The sequence below is a fragment of the Psammomys obesus genome, unplaced genomic scaffold, assembly GCF_907164565.1.
Source record: "Psammomys obesus unplaced genomic scaffold, mPsaObe1.curated_primary_1811, whole genome shotgun sequence".
Classification (NCBI taxonomy): Eukaryota; Metazoa; Chordata; class Mammalia; order Rodentia; family Muridae; genus Psammomys; species Psammomys obesus.
In genome coordinates, this window is record NW_026596034.1 from 28,416,746 (window position 1) to 28,434,223 (window position 17,478).

The following is a 17,478-nucleotide window of genomic DNA, read 5'->3' on the forward strand; positions in this document are numbered from 1 at the left end:
TGTAGGCAGGCTTTGTCTGTGCCATTCATTCAAAAGCAATGCACATCAAAGCTCCTTACAACTGACATGGAAGAAAAGTAACCATTGAAAAATTAGGAACTTTGTCCAAGATCATACAACACATCTTAGACTGAAGATCTAAAATGAATGGCATCACTTTCCAAAGTTAGTGCTATTCACAAGTACCTCGCTCTTGTATTTATTCACAAATAACTATGTACTGACATTTTCTAAGGGAGAACTTTACTATATATTGGCCATATACAGAAATAGGCAGTGCAAAGTTAAAATACACTGTACTCATCAAATGCAAAGTAACATAGCTTGTGAAATGCTGCATCATATAGATGTGAGGGACAAAGATTTAGGTTCATAAAAGAAGCTGATAACAGTACATTTTGAAATCAAGATGTATTTTCACATAGGAAGCTTGCAGGGGATTGCAGATAGAAAACTTCATTCAGTCAAATACAGAAAGAGAGTTGATGGATCACAGAATAATTAGTCAACTTGATATAATGTAGAAGAGCCTGGGAAGAGAGTGTCACTGAAGAGATTGTCTATACTGGGTTGGCCTGTGAGCCTGTCTGAGGTGAGACTGTTTTCATTAAGTCAGCTGACATGGAAGGTGCCAGCCCTGTTTGGGGGGGCATCATTCCTTAGGGTAGAGGATCAGTTTGCATTCTGTGAACGGTCACTCAGACTGAAATGGAGGTTACAGATTAGAGGGTTAAATAAATAGATAGAAGCAGAATTGGAGACTTTTGATGTCATCTGTGTAAGACAACTGGTTTACCATACTGGAGCAGCAATCCATGAAAGGGGAGCAGGTCAGTGCCAAGAGTTCTCTGAGGATACCGAAGCATCAGAGCTTGCTCACGGTGTGAGAGGACATTGAGTCATTGCATCTGGAAAACAGAGACAGTAGTATCATTTAGTGGGATAGGGCACAGGAGGATGAATAGGCTGGGGAAGAGGACAGAGGGATAATTAATCCTGTTGTTGACTCACTGAGTTCAAGAGCCCACAAAACATGGAACCAACTTCAAGCCTTTAGGTTGGCAATACAGAACTGAAATATACATAAATTCATTTCTTAGTAAATCCTAAAGTGCCTTCCTGTGTCACTGCTAAAAAAATAATGAAGTGCTAAGTTTCAACAACTACTTGTATCTTGAAAAATGGGAATGCTTTTCTATAACTAGAGTAGGCTCTTCATACACTTAATATACTTATTTATTTTTATAATTAATATATTTTATCATATTTAGTGTGTGTGCACGCGTGCACACGCGCATCCGCTATGGTGAACACATGAAGGTGAGTGTGTAATGTTCAGCAGTCAGTTCTCTCTTCCTTGTAGATTCTAAGGCTCAAATTCAGGTTGTCAGGCTTGGCAACAAGCACCTTTGCCCAATGAGCTCTTTCTTCACAGTTTTATACCAGCTTCTTTTCACTGCGTCTGATACATGTGCCTCGTAAAGTTATAGACTCAAGCTGTCCTGTGACCATCTCAGGGAAAATGGCTATTGTGAGACTCACAAGTAATTTTATTGGCCTCTGCTCCAACAAGTTAGAGCAACAACTGATTATGACGAGATGCCAGGTGTGTGGAAAATTCGAATCAAAGAGCCTGCTCCTCTTTAATGTCAGCAAACCTGAAGTTGTCTCCTGAGTAATGAGTGAAGCAGAAGCTAAATTTTATGGCATCAAAGGGAAAGCATAAATTTTAGATATGTTGGCCCCTGCAGTTGTGAACACATTTATAGATCCAGAGAAGAGATGGATGGAAGGACATGAGTGATGGAAGACAGGAAGGAACAGAGTATAAAGCCTTTGATGATTAGATGAGGCGATGCTGTGAATTCCAAAGACAAGCACAGGGATGCATATGAAATCGGGGGTGGGGAAGTAACTGGGTGAAAGTGAATGTATCTGGCAGGCCTTAGGGAGTGGACAGTAAGCCAAGGGAGGTAGTGTTCATAATTTTGAATGGTTTGCTTGGGCAAATTGCCATTCGTATTCACTTAAAATTCCTTGTCTGGAATCTTGAAAGAAGCATCCTTACTTTGTATCCCATTGTCTTTTATTATTGCTCTGCAACAGAATACAATATCCAACTATTTAGCCACATTGAACAAATTTCTGTTGCTGTGCCATGTCATAACTGCACGATTTTTCTGTAGCCCTAGGGGCTTTGCATGATGTCTGAAGCTGTTGCTCCATACCCTGCCTTCATTCCTCCACCTAGATAATTACCTTAACCATTCTCTCCCCTCAGCAAGGAATGGTTTCTCTCAGCTTCCCCAATACCGACTTCCTAGACCTAGAGATGTTTTCAGCTGCCACAAAACAGTCTTTCTTCGACACAGTGTGTCCTCATTGTGCTGGTGCACAACAGTTTCTTCTTTCTGCCACCAATCTTCTGTGTAAATGGATGAGTGAATGGAAGCATTTTGATGAGCCTCGGGTAGGCTTTCCCCATCATCCAAGCAGCATGCCCAACCTCTCACAATCAGGAATAGGGCACGGGGAGAAGTAAATGAGAAGTCTTAATGAGAACAAGTGTAGACAAGTACTGAACTATGGTGTTTAATTGCTTAAATATTGACTACTTAGGGGGAAATTATGGCTTTTATTCATTGAAAGGAACATAAGTCAATCATTACGAAGCTTGTGCTAACTTAAAAAATAGAAATGCACATTTAACAATGCCCCGAACACTGAAAACTGAAGTTATACACTGTGCAGTAGCTTTCTGTTATTCTAATAGACACGAGACCATCAGCTTAAGAAAAGGAAGGGCTTCCTCTGCCTCTTTTCATGATCTATCAGCTTGTTGATTTGAGGCCTGGGTGCTTTGTTGCAACAGCATATGGTAAAACTGTTCATCTCATAGTTAGGGGATGAATAAAAGAAAGGAAAGGAAGAGACCGAGGGTCCACAGTGCCTTTTGAGGCATGCAGAAAGACTGGCTATTAGACTGTATTTCATAATATTTCCACCATTTCTAATAGCAAGAGGCAAGCCTTGACTACCTAGGCCTTCAGAGGACATGTAAAATCCAGAAAATAACAATGTCATCAGTGCACTTCAGCTTAGAAAACATAGACAGTATAATAGACAGAGCAGATATTTGCCGAGGTGAAAATAATACTTGTCAGTCACTGTCCTAATGCTGTGAAGAGATACCATGACCAGGGCAACTTTTATAAAAGAACAAGTTTAACTGTGAACTTGCTTACAGTTTCAGAGGATTAGTCCATTACCATCATGGCAGGGGCAGGATGGTTCCATGCAAGACAAATGGTGCTGGAACAGTAGCTGAGAGCTATATCTTGATCCTCAAACAGAGGGCACACTGGGCCTAGTGTGGGCTTTTGAAATGTCAAAGCCCACCCTAAGTGACACACTTCCTCCAACAAGGCCACACCTCCTAATCCTTCTTAAATGATGCAACTCCCTGAACTAACTATTCAAATATATGGGCCAATGGGGGGCATTTTTAGACAAACCACCATGATACTCAAAGCAAAGTGGTAATTTTCTGTTTTAAGGATTATGATCTCTTCAACCATGTGTCTAGCTAGGACAGAAAATTAAAAGCAGTTCAATTATGAAAAAGAAAGTTATGATTGCATTAAATGCATATTTATTGAGATGTTTCTCATGATAACTGCTGAAAGGTTGACCAGGTAACTTAGACACAGCTCCCATCTAACTGTTCATTCCAGAAGAGATAGTTCAAGCATCCTCTTTTGTGTTTAGTTTGAAAGGAAGATAGCTTCTCATTAGCCCCAAATCCAGTGGACAAATTATCTCAATTTTCTTGTAAGGCTTTTATATAGCCTTGATATTTTTCCTTTGCAAGTCCTTTTCTATTAATTTTGTCACACAGTTAGCATTATAATGCTAGGAAGTGAAAAAAGAAGAAAACTATGATAATTTTTAGAACTACATACACAGAATTCAGATGTAATTGAAAAGGCTCATGCCATCCCCAATAGAAACATTTTGCATCAATAGAAAGTATCTATAAAACTTCAAACGGAGAGATTCATGATAATGTTTGTTAGGTTGTATTTTGATTTCAAAAATTACATGTGTGTGTTTCCATGTGCACATTGAGCGCAGTGCCTGTGGAGGCCAGATGAAGGAGTTGGATCCCTCATCTGGAATTACAGGTAGTTGGTTGTTACTTGGTATGGATGTGGGAACCAAAGTCAGAACTTTAGAAAGAGTGCATTTTTTAAATTGCTAAGCCATCTCTCTAGCCCCTGCTTTTTTTTTTAATATTAATACTACTCTGTGTGTGTTTGTGTGTTTTCACCATGTGGGTCCCATTGATTAAATTCAGGTCATGAGGCTTGGCAGCCAGCTCTTTACCCACTGTGACATCTCACTGGCCCCATGATGATAATTTTAACATCCCCATTATTCATATGTAAGAGACATTAAGGTTCCAGTTTCTTATTTTGAAAACTATATAAAAGTGAAAGCTATGTTTCCATAATCTCCAGAATGTGAGATTATCAAATACAACAGAAAGAGAATTTTTTAAAATTTCCTTTTAACTAGAAAATAATAAAAAGAAATGATAGATTCAAAAATAGACCTATTGGCAACCTTGAATAAATGAATGGATTATGGTAACTACAAATGTTCAGAAAAAGATAAACAACTTCCTTTTTGGATGTTAAGTCAGAAAAACTTTTATTGGGTTCCCTTGCCACCCATAGCAAGTAAACATACTAGATATATATTTTTATAAACAGACTCAGAGCTCTGAAATTCATTTCAAAGCAGGTAGAAACTTGAAAGCTTTGGATTCTATAAAGCCAAGAAGTACATTCCAGAGATCATATTCAGCTGGCAGTTTTCTAAGGACAAGCAGAAAGTTTCCCAGTCATTTCACACTTAGAATACAGAGGTCAGAGTTCCAGGTCTCCAGAGAGGCCAGATGAGAAGGGAACATCTAAAAGGAGGTCATCAATGGAGATCTCCAGTTCCCATGACTCCTGCTTGGCTGATTCTTAAACACCAGGTACCTAAGATGAGATACCCAGGAGAAAGCAGGACCGGCAGAGTATGCAGTTCTAGAGACTCATAGCATCTATGTAGTGTTGGGAAGGCCATTTTTGAAGTTCAAATCATGCCAGTTAGAGGAACTGTTTAACAACTGGAAGACCATAGTGACACTGGTTGAAAAGTGACAGCCATACTTGAGGATTAATGGTTAATTTCTAGGAGGAAGTATAAAACCAAATTACTGAAACCCAGAAGCAGGTCTTCCTTCCCATGGTCATGTTGACCTGCTTGAAATGACACTTCCTGTGGGCTATTTCCATTTTCTTCTTCATTGTCATCCCTTCAGTCTTTTCCATCTTCCCAATGGCACCCATTCACTAGCATTCATTTTCTTGCCTGACCTCCAATTATATACCTGTTCACCTATTCAGCATAAATATCAGACCACCAGAGATGTACCTGGTTGCCTATCTAGTTTAAATACATCTACTCCAACCCTTTCTGTAATTCTGTGTTTTTCTTTCATATTATCATTTACAATTTGAAAGTGCTTCTGGGCTCAGGAAATATAGTACTGTCTTTTACTTTGGATTGAAAGACTCTTGAAGACAGGATGTAATCACTGTTGAAATAGAAGCTTCCACTTGGATACTGAGCTACCAAGGGCTACATCTGAGCAGGGGCTCTAGGTTGCATCCGTACATGGTCCTTATTTGGAGAAACAGTCTCATAAGAGACACCTGTGCCCAGATATATTTGGTTCTTGTGGAACTCCTGTCCTCTCCAGGTCATATTAACTCCCCCCCCCCTTTTTTATTTTCTGCATTCTGCTGGAGGTTTGGTTAGGAGTCTTAATATCTGTTTTGATACACTGCTAGGTAGAGTCTTTCAGAGGCCCTATGTGGTAGGCTCCTGTCCTGTTACTCGTTTGCTCCTACATCCAATGTCCATCCCCTTTGTCTTTCTGAGTGAGGATTGATCATCGTACCCTGGGTCTTCTTTCTTGTTTATCTTCTTTAGGTGGATAGATTTCAGTATATTTATCTAGCCTTTGGTAGCTCAATATCCAAGTGGGTACCCTAATAAGGGGAACAGGGACTGTTTCTGACATGAACTCGATCTCGATGGCGGGCTCTTTGACCCCCCCCACCCCCAGGGAGGAGCAGCCTTGCTAGGCCACAGAGGAGGACTCTGCAACCAGTCCTGAAGATACCTGATAAACCAGTATCAGATGTAAAGGGAGGAGGTTCTCCCTTATCAGTGGACTTGGAAAGGGGCAGGGAGAAGATGAGGGTAGGAGGGTGGGATTGGGAGGGAAAGAGGGAGTGGGATACAGCAGGGATACAAAGTTAATGAACTGTAACTAATATTTAAAAAAAAAAAACTTGCACTACAATCTACCCCATCTATGAACTGGCCCAAGCATATGAAAGGCTCCTGCAGATGCAAAGCTGCAGGATCTTCATGACACAGGGCAATAACAGGATATCTGAGAGGAATCCCAGTGATGTTCCAGCATTGATAGTGCCAGGGGACTTGAAACAGACAAATGACTCAATTCAATGAATGTAAAAATGTGTTGTCAAAAGGGTGTTCTGTGTGACACACCGTGACACACTACAGCTTCTACAATGAAATGGATTTTTTTTTAATTTTTAAATTTATTTTTATTTTTAATTTTCTTTTTGGGGGAGGTTGCAAGGGATGGGGAGATGAATGGGATTGGGGTGCATGATGTGAAATTCACATAGAGCCAGTAAAGAGTTGGAAAAAAAAAGGTTCCATGAAAAAAAAAAAAAAAAAAAGAAATAGGGGCTTCCATGGTAGCATGTAATATAGTCCAGGTATAATAACGATTGATAAATAGATGAATGAAAACTATTTCTATATAGCTTCTAGAAAGATGACTCCTTGTTTACGAGTATGTGCAACTTCCTCAGAGGCCCAAGTTCTATTTCCTGAACCTTTACCAGGAGGAACATGGTCACCTCTGCCTTCAGTTCCAGGGCATCTGATGCCCTCTCTGGCCATGTGCATAAACATAACACAGCACATACACATCATTAAATGTAATTTTTAAGATATTTTCATATAAACTAAATAATGAATTGATACATAAAGCACACATTCATCACATTCAAAATGTAACAGTTGATTAAAAGATAGAGACATCTTCTAGGTGAATAACTGATTGTAGATATTCTTATCAAAATAGCATTACTGTCATCAATGTTGAGATGCTGTGGTTCTTCCATTTGATCTCCACAGTACCTTTGGTAATATGAAACATGAGCTTTAATCTCTTTAGCTTCCAAATATGGAAAGAAGCATTTAGGTGACTTTGCCAGCACTATAGAGGTTACCAATAAAATCAGAGACTGAAATACAACCTGTATCTTCCCATGACTCATTGAAATGGCCTGGGCAGAGAAGATTCTACTGGTTTCATTACCCAGAAAGTTAGTTTAGATGGATATGTAAGTGCAGGAGTCATGTTCAGCACCTCAGCCTGTTGCTGACTTTACCTCCATCTATTTAGAGCCATGACAGTAGAGTCGCTCTTCTTTGTGGTTCCGCGTAGAGCTTGCTTCTGTTCCTCCTTCCGTTTTATGGTATTCATTTGAGTTGTTTTAAATGTAGGAGATCCCTTAAATCATCCTAGGTTCCTTTATGCTTCTATGCAAAAATAGTATAACCCATTTCCTGTTGATTTCTTGAGTGCTTGGTCTCCAGCCTGACTCAGTAATGCAGGTCTCAAGTGCCTATCCATCACCCTGCTGCTTGAATATCTCACTGTATAATAGTTTAACAGTGATTCCATTTGATTTATATTTCTTAGTTTAGTAATTCATGGGTAATAATTCTCATATAAAGAAACAGTATGATGGCTGTTAAAAGCTGACTTCATGTTTTTTAACCAAGAATAGTTTGGCCTATGGCCCTTTCTCTAGCTCATAGAAGGTCTATATTAATTTGATTCTTTGATCTTTAAAGTTGAAACTCTTTTAATGTGACAGTGTGTGTGTGTGTGTGTGTGTGTGTGTGTGTGTGTGTGTGCACATTTAAGTATATGCATAGCTAAGTACAGGTGCCCTTGGAGGCCAAAGGGCAGATATCAGATTCCCCTGGACCTGTAGTTAGTTGTGGGAAGCCTGGCATGAGTTCAGTGATTCAAAACAGTGTCTCTTCTAAGAACTCTTAACTGCTAAGCCATCTCTCCAGCCCCAAAGATAAAATTCTTATTCAATTTGTATTTTTAGAGGGTAATTCTCCCCCAAATGAACAGAATACTTAATTATCTTTTTCAAAAAGAATCCTTTCATGACCTTTAAATAAAATTAATTTTCTCTTATTGGAGGAATGATTTTCCAGTTCATGCATTTTCTATTCCAATCTTTCTCTTTTAAGTTTTTTAGTCATCTGTCCTCATCAATAATGTTATGATTCATAGTGTAACTTGCAGAATCAATTTATCCTGAAGTATCTTTCAGGGAAAAATCTTTTCTACCTCTGCAACTTTCTGCAAGCACCAATGGTAGTATAAATAAATAAAGCATATTCATTTTCCCTGGTACAATTCAGTAGGCAATGAGGTTATTTGATTTCAGAAAATAGGCCTCTGTAACCTACATGTTCTTCCAATCAAATCTTCTTGATGCTGTCATCTAAATAAGCCTCATGGGGGAACCTGTGTTCTCAGCTCTTGAGTTAGGAGTCCACACCTGATTTAGTGGCAACCTGGCAGAGCTCTAGGTGTTGAATGTTTATGGAGTACCCAAGAAAAAATTATTCAGTTTATTTAAAATAAATTAAAATTTTATTTAGTTTCTCTGTGTTTGTGTGTCTGTGTTTTACGTGTATGTCTCTGTGTGTTTATGTGTGTCTTTATGTATGTCTCTGTGTGTGTTTGTGTGTGTGTGTGTGCTCTTCCATGCTCACAGACAAAAATCAACAACAGGAGTCGGTTCTTTCCTCCTAGCAAGTGTATCATGGAGATTAAATGCAGGTCATCCGGATTTGCAGAGCCTTCATATGCTGAGCCATCTTGTTGGCCCAGTTTGTTTTATTATGGCTGGGCTAAAAAATTTAAGAAGTCATCCTCCTGGAATTTTTTGTTAGTAATCTACTTGGGGTTGGGGGAGAATATTGCTTTGAAAATTGACAGCCCTTTGAAATCCAAGAGTATTCAAACTTTTGGAGCAGGACTGGATGCAGGGGTGGAATAGGAAGAGTCAGCTGTAGGAGAATACATCAAAATGATAGGCGGCTTTGCACGAGACGTATGTGCAGGTAGAGACAGTGTCTGCTGCCCAAGCAGGAGAAGCATTGCTGCAGCTCGGTTGACATCCTTCTCAGGGGCTATTGTAGACAGACTGTCTTGCGCATCTTTCTGGGGACATTGCCCTGATCCAGAAGCAAAGCTCTGAACAAAGGCATGAATAATCGCATCTCAGGGATGTGTGTCTTCCCATGGATGGTAAGCTCTTTGAAAAATATAAAAGACTGTGCTTTGTTTTCATGCGATGCTTCATCTGCTTCTGTGCTCTCGGAGAACTCTCCATAAAGATGTGCTGAAGGGAGGAGGGCGGAGTGCCCATTCCAGGAACATTCTTTCCGACACAGCTCCCTGAAAGACATTTGTATATTTTCTATTGGCAAGCTTTCCATTCCATGGAAGATTACGCTTCTGCATCATAGAAATAAAGCAGACCATGTACAAAGTTACAAGGAGAATTGGTCCAGGCCTACAGTCTTTCTGAGGCTCCTCTTTCCTCAGTTTTTGCTTTAAATAAGCAGATTTGAGATGGCAGCATTCACTGCGGAGGATTCAGGTCACCAGTGACTGCTGTGGTGAGTCAGCTCAGACCGGAGCTGATAGAGAAAAAGCCAGAGAATCCACAGCTGCCTCAGATCACCCTCTCTGCATAACCTAGCAATGACGCTGATATTGAAGAGCATCTTGTGTGCACGCGTCTTGAGTGTGTGTATGTATGTATATGCATGTGTGTGTGCCCGTGTGTGTGTGTGTGTGTGTGCGTACATGTATGTATATGTGCCTGTGAATGTACGTGCTTATGTGTTTTAAAGAATCAGAAACCCACCCGAGTATTTAATTATTTTGAGCACCTCTTTTCCTGCTCAATATTCTAATAATAAATAATAGGTTAGCATTAGCAGCAATGAGTGTTCATTGATTACTTGTTACTCTGTGGATAAACACTCATACAACAAACCTGCGGAGAATATACTGTTACTCTCATTTCATGCATGAGGAAGCAAGACAACGAGGTTAAGTAATTTGCTGTGAGACAGAACAAAAGCCACCCCCACTGTTATGGTTTGAATGTGGGATGCCCCCCCCTTGCCGGCTTGTATCTGAGCACGTATCCCCTGCTGCTGGTGGAATTTATGAGGGGCTGTGGAGATTTCAGGAGGTGGGGCCTGATGGCAGACCTCTGCCACAAGAGTCAGGCCTGTGAAGGTTTTGTAAGGACCCTGTTTTGCCTGCTCTCTCTGCTTCCCTGTGATGTGAGGAGTTCCGCCTCGCACTTCTGCCTCACAGATCCAGTCTTCCCCGCCATGCTAGAGACCTTTGAAACCCAGAGCCGAAAGAAATCCCTCCTTTTATATTTTATATCTGTCCAGTACTTTATCACAGTGACACAAATCTTAGCCTCTAAAACCTAAATGTAAGGTCATTGTGGTACCCTGCCCAGCAAAGGCACTTTGAAGGTGTGGTTACTGGGGGATGACACTATTTATTCATGGGGACCCTGTGACATCAGAAGGCTCTTTATGAGAGGGAGGACACAGGGCAGAGAAGTTCCAGATCTTTCTTTCATTTGAGTTTTATGTCTTTGTTACGCTTTCTGTTAAAAAAAAAAAAACAGGAAAATAAATGAAAGAAAGAAAGACTGAAAGCACCTCGGGGAGAAATCGGTTGACCTCATTAGTACTTCCACGTTACAGTCATCATCATCATCGAAGGAGTTGGAGCAGGAACTAAGGCAGGAACCTGGAAAGGAGGCTGAAACAGGACTGCCAAGGAATGCTGCTGTCCTGCATGTTCTCTGCGGCTTGCACAGTCTGTGCTCTGACATACCTCAGGAGCACCTGCCGTGGGGAATATAAGAATGGAGACTGTGTGCATCTTTCTGCTTCTGGGATAGCTCACTCAGGATGATCTTTTCCAGATCCCACCATTTACCTGCAAATTTCATGATTTCCTTGTTTTTTTATTGCTGAGTAATATTCCATTGTGTAGATATACCACAATTTGTGCATCCATCCTTCCACTGAGGGGCATCTGGGCTGTTTCCAGCTTCTGGCTATTACAAATAAGGCTGCTACAAACATGGTTGAGCAAATGTCCTTATTGTTTACTTGCGAATCTTTTGGATATATGCCTAGGAGTGGTATAGCTGGATCTTGAGGAGGCACTATTCCTAGTTGTCTGAGAAAGCGCCAGATTGCTTTCCAGAGTGGTTGTACAAGTTTACATTCCCATCAGCAGTGGAGGAGGGTTCCTTTTTCTCCAAAAGCATGTGTTGTCTCTTGAGTTTTTGATCTTAGCCATTCTGATGGGTGTAAGGTGAAATCTTAGGGTCGTTTTGATTTGCATTTCCCTGATGGCTAATGGGGTTGAGCATTTATTTAAGTGTTTCTCTGCCACATGGTATATACTCACTCATATAGACATATAATATAGGATAAACCTACTAAGATCTATACACCTAAAGAAACTAATTAAGAGGGAGGACTCTTGCTAAAATGCTTAATTCCTATCCAGAAAGGCAAAGAGGCTGGACATCAGAAGAAGGAGAAAAGTGGGAATAAGTCAGGAGCCTGACACAGAGGATCTCTGAAAAGCTCTGCCCTGCAGACTATTAATGTAGATGCTGAGACTTATGGGCAACCTTTGGGCAGAGTGCAGGGAATCTTAGGAAAGAAGTGGGAAACAGTAAAATCTGGAGAGGACAGGAACTCCACAAGGAGAGCAACAGAACCAAAAAATATGAGCACAAGGATCTTTCCTGAGACTGATACTCCAACCAAGGACTATGCATGGAGATAACCTAAGACCCTTGCACAGATGTAGCTCATGGCAGTTCAGTATCCAAGTGGGTTCCATTGTAATAGGAACAGGGACTGTCTCTGACATGAACTGATTGCCCTGCTCTTTAATTACCTCCCCCTGAGAGGGAAGCAGCATTACCAGCCACAGAAGAAGACAATGCAGCCACTCCTGATGAGACCTAATTGACTAGGATCAGAAGGAAGGAAAAGAAGTCCTCCCCTATCAGTGGACTTGGGGAGGGGCATGCATGCAGAGGGTGGAGGAAGGGAGGGGTTGGGATGGGAGGAGGGAGAGAACCACGGGGGGGGGGATACAAAGTGAATAAAGTGTAATTGATAAAGAAAAAAAAAGAATTAAAAAAAAAAGAATGGAGACTGAGCAAGAAACAGTGGGCTGGGCCGTCCTGCATCAATCACTAATTAAGAAAATCACCCACAGGGTTGGCTGTGAGAAATTCTTGTACCCATGGTGCTCTCTGCTAAGAAAACTCTAGCTTGTGTCAAGTTGACAAAACAAAAGAAAACAAAACAAAACACAAAAATACTAACCAGGGTGCTTTATGTATGGTAATAATGCACCCTGTGCTAATAGTTGGAAACTAGATCTCACTGTCAGGTGCTCGCATGAATAACTTTGGAAGTGTAATAATAAAAAGGTGAATGGTTGTAAATGAGTATAACATTAATACGAAAATGTCAGGGACGATACTACATTTTTATTTTTATAGAACATGTATGTTACTTGAGTGCTTTCTGTTTCCATCCTTCTGAAAAGCATTGCTTAGCTGCATGGACAGTGCATGTGATTGCCATCAGAATGCTCATTTCCCTATTTCTGTCTCTCTATATTTTTTTCCCTCAGAGGACCATTAGTTGAAGGGACCCCACCTCCTACTTTAGAGCATTAAATTATTTCTCTTTTATTATTTTTTATAAACTTATTTTTATTAATTTTTATTTTTTATATTAATCACAGGTTATTCACTTTGTATCCCAGCTGTAGCCCCCTTTCTCATTCCCTCCCACTCCACCCTCCCTCCTTCACCTCTCCCTGCCGCTTTCCAAGTCTACTGATAGGGGAGGTCCTCCTCTCCTTCCATCTGACCCTAGCTTATCAGGTATCTTCAGGACTGGCTGCCATGTCCTCCTCTGTGATCTAGAAAGGCTGCTCCTCCCTCGTGGAGGGGACGGGGTAAAGGAGCCCATCATTGAGTTCATGTCAGAAATAGTTCCTCTTTAACTTACTAGGGTACCCACTTGGATACTGAGCTACCATGGGCTACATCTGAGCAGGGGTTCTAGGTTATATCCATACATGGTCCTTGCTTGGAGAAACAGTCTCATAGAGAACCCCTGTGCCCTGATATATTTTGTCCTTGTGGAGCTCCTGTCTTCTCCCAGTCATATTACCTTCCCCTTTTATTGTATGATTCCTTGCACTCTGCTGAAGGTTTGATTATGAGTCTATACATCTGCTTTGATACACTGCTAGGTAGAATCTTTCAGAGACCCTCTGCTGTAGGTTCCTGTCCTGTTACTTGTTTTCTCCTACTTCCCATGTCCATCCCATTTGTTTTACCAAGTGAGCATTGATCATTTTACCCTGGGTGTTCTTTCTTGTTTATCTTCTTTAGGTCCACGTATTTTAGTATGTTTATCCTATCTTATAGGTCTATATAAGTGAGTATACACCATGTGTGTCTTTCTGCTCCTGGGATACCTCACTCAGGATGATCTTTTCTAGATCCCACCATTTGCCTGCAAATTTCATGATTTTCTCCTTTTTGATTGCTGAGTAGTATTCCACTGTGTAAAAGTACCACAATTTCTGTATCCATTCCTTCGTTGAGGGACATCTGGGTTGTTTCTAGTTTCCGGCTATTACGAATAAAGCTGCTACACACATGGTTGAGAAAATGTTCTTGTTGTGTACTTGAGCTTTTGGATATATGCCTAGGCATTAAATTATTTCTTATCATAGTAGTTTCTTAACAATCGTTAGATTTTTTTTAAATTATATGGTGATAAACACAAATGCATTGGGAGACTATCTTTTTGAAGTTACATATCACAAGAGTAATCTAGTTCACAAGGAGAAGATACAGAGTTTGAAACTGTAGAGAGAGGCCAGGTTACTGACAAGTATCTGTCTGAGACTCAGATTTTTAGATCTGACACCTGAGCAAGACTTTTCTCAACATCTTAGCCAGTGGGCCCAGTCTTCTCCAGCAGCTACAGTCTATAATGATTTTATGTTTATTGTTTTATCTTCTCTCTGTCTTATCTCCATAGGGGCATACTTATCTTCAACATTTCCTCCCCAGCACACAGTGTGCAGTGCCTCAGACAGGGTAGACTGAGTATGTTTATAATAAATGGCTTCATTAAAGTGCGTAGCCATACACCTGATAGGTCGAAAGCAGGGAAGAATCAGAGAAAACTGCAAGTGGTTTCAGTTTGAGGGATAAAACATTACACCATTGCTTTAGGCATCAATTGTCCATGAAATTTTTTTTTTACTACCTTATTTTGCTGATGGAAGTACTTCGGGCCCCAAAGCTTAAGGTGCCATGGAAGATGGATACAACCATTATAATGTAATAATAACAATAGTGAAAAAGGAGGGAGGGGGAAAGAGTAGGCTAAAGTCACATAGGCTGTTTTTATAGGGGGTAAAATCTCTTGGTAGCTAATTCCAAAAATAGTCTTTATCTAAAATAAAATCATTACTCCAGTAGTTGCCTCTAAGCAATACATTAACTCAGAGATAACTGCATTGCTCCAAATGTGTCAGCATTTAAAGTCTATCTGGCTGAAATTTTTCTTAATTTATTGCTACCTAATAATGGTAGAAAACATCATTTGTGTTTGACAAAGAGTTATGTTTTAACCATGAACATTCATTCAAGTATATAACAAGGAATGATTGTTCAGCTAACATTATTCTTTCTAAGGAATGTGATGTTTATTCATGTGTGCTTGGTGAATGAATTCTTTATAAGCATATTAACAAGACGTAAAAAACAATCAGATTCCTGGATCTTTAAAAGATAGCTTCATAGAATAGTACAAAAATTAGGGTTAGTGCAGGTGATTAACAGTATCCTGGGTGCAGTGTTTAGTCTGAATCAAATACATATTTGGGCACAGAAATAACTATGGTAATTTCATCAACTGAAATATGATGAGTAAGCTCTGTCATGTTGTTGATGGAAAGAAGTCAGCTTACACTTGAAAAAAGGTTTCTCACTTGATTGGCTTTCTCTAGCCTCTTCATTTATTACATAAATATACTCTCCAGGGTAATTGCCTAAAAAAAAAAAATCTTTGACTTGTGAAACAGAAAATACAGTGAGGGTTTCTGAGTATTATTGGTTTCATTTTGTGTCCTTTTCGGGGTGCAACTGGTTTTGACAGATGTTCTACTATGTTACCACTGCAGTAAGACATCTTTTTCAAGATGAACTGAGTAAGAGTGAGCCTGACAATGAGTAGGTAAGACACTGCCAGAAAGCCAAAAAACAGGTCGATGTCAAAGCATGACATAAATGCGGTAGAGTAAACCTCACAATACCATTAGACTAATGTCTTTCTAACAATGCCCTTGAGAAAGCAGAAAATAGCCTTGTCCTTAAGTACTATCACTTAGTCATGGAAATAATATACTGAGACAGAAGGCAAAGCCAAGTTAATAGACACTTGAAGTGGACATAAACATATATATGTATTCACACACATATCTACTTTGTGGGTGTGTATGAATAGATGTGATCTCTGTTATATACAGCATGTCTGCAAGAATTTGAGATAGTCAAACTATTTTTTTAGCTTTTCCCCCAAATTAATGTCAACAGTCAAAGACCATTATTAAACTATGGATTTTTAAATATGTAGTATTATAAAGTGGCTATATATATATATATATATTCATAATAATTTTTTGATTTTTCTTTCATAGAATAAGACTAGCCTTTAGTAACATAAGAAAATTTGAGGTTTGCATTTCAAGAATATTTCTAAGTCATGAATTTTGTGAATAGTTAAAATGATTCAGATAGAATTGAATCAATTTTGGAATTTGATGGATTAGGTATTTGTTGGTATGATATCACACACACATGCATACACACATACATATGGACACACACACATATCACAGTAGTCACCATGCATCAGTATAAACTACATTTATGCGTAGAATGGTGACTTTCACTCTCTTTGTCTCTAGGGTCAGTGGTGATTGATCTTGATGGGAAAAGCTCCCTCCTCTACAAATTTGATCAAAACTCCTTGGGTCCAATAAAAGATATCATTTCTTTGAAGTTTAAAACCATGGAGAGTGATGGGATCCTGCTTCACAGGGCAGGACCTTCTGGGGATCACATCACGTTGGAGTTAAGAAGAGGAAAGCTATTCTTACTTATTAATTCAGGTAAGATTAGTTGGTGAAGCTCTCGGAAGGTCTGATCATTGCTTATCACTTATGTTTTCATAGCTCACTTCTTTTGACATTTAAAGTACCTTGCTTTACCATTTAAGGACTTGTGTGTATGCTGAGCGCCCATATGATTCATGCCTGCAAACTGCACAAACCCCTCTTTGAATGCTCTTTCCATAACTCTGACAGAGTTCCACAGTTATTTCCTAGCCTCATAAAGGATGGGATGGGTCATTGAAAAATATTACAGCCGTAAAAATAATGAGCTTGTAGCAAAGATAAAATTTACATAGAAAATGAGCTGGCAATGGGTAATAATAATAGAAAGAATTAACAGTGGAGGGAATGACAGCAAGGTTGAGAGATCATTATAATCAAGCCTCAGGTAAATCCACACTCGTGTTCAGGATGGCATGCATGGAAGAAGGTTGCAAATTATGTGAGAGATGCTGGTGCAAGGTGAAGCTCCCCACCCTTTTTAAATGAATCACAGGGCTATCATTTTTCCTTCTAGGTGAAGCAAGACTGACCTCTAGCTCCGCCCTGATCAACCTCACCTTGGGCAGCCTGCTAGATGATCAGCACTGGCATTCTGTGCTCATCCAGAGACTGGGCAAACAGGTCAACTTTACAGTGGACGAGCACAGGCATCACTTCCATGCCCAAGGAGAATTCAATTACCTGGATCTTGATTATGAGGTGTGGTGGCTACATTTCAATTAATACAGATTTGATGCTGTATATGTTGTTTAATTTCCTAGCCAGAAAGAAAGAAAGAAAGAGCTGTAAAAACACACCTTCAGAATAAATCGCCAGGCTGATGAAGCTTTCCTAAGGTGGTCTAACTCACTCTAATAGGGAAGTTGAGGTCTGTCGTTAATTATATGTATATATGTATCATTATTGCACATGGCCATCATTTCACCTGACATACA

At 39.8% G+C, this 17,478-nt stretch overlaps 1 protein-coding gene across 1 annotated transcript in view; it reads left to right on the forward strand.

Moving 5' to 3' along the window:
• Positions 1-17,478, forward strand: part of Cntnap4 (contactin associated protein family member 4) — a 255,126-nt gene that overhangs the window by 160,252 nt on the left and 77,396 nt on the right. Inside the window, exons 5-6 of the mRNA XM_055621422.1 lie at positions 16,334-16,537; positions 17,058-17,242. Of these exons, the coding sequence (XP_055477397.1) occupies positions 16,334-16,537; positions 17,058-17,242 (389 nt within the window). The remainder of the gene's footprint in view (positions 1-16,333; positions 16,538-17,057; positions 17,243-17,478) is intronic.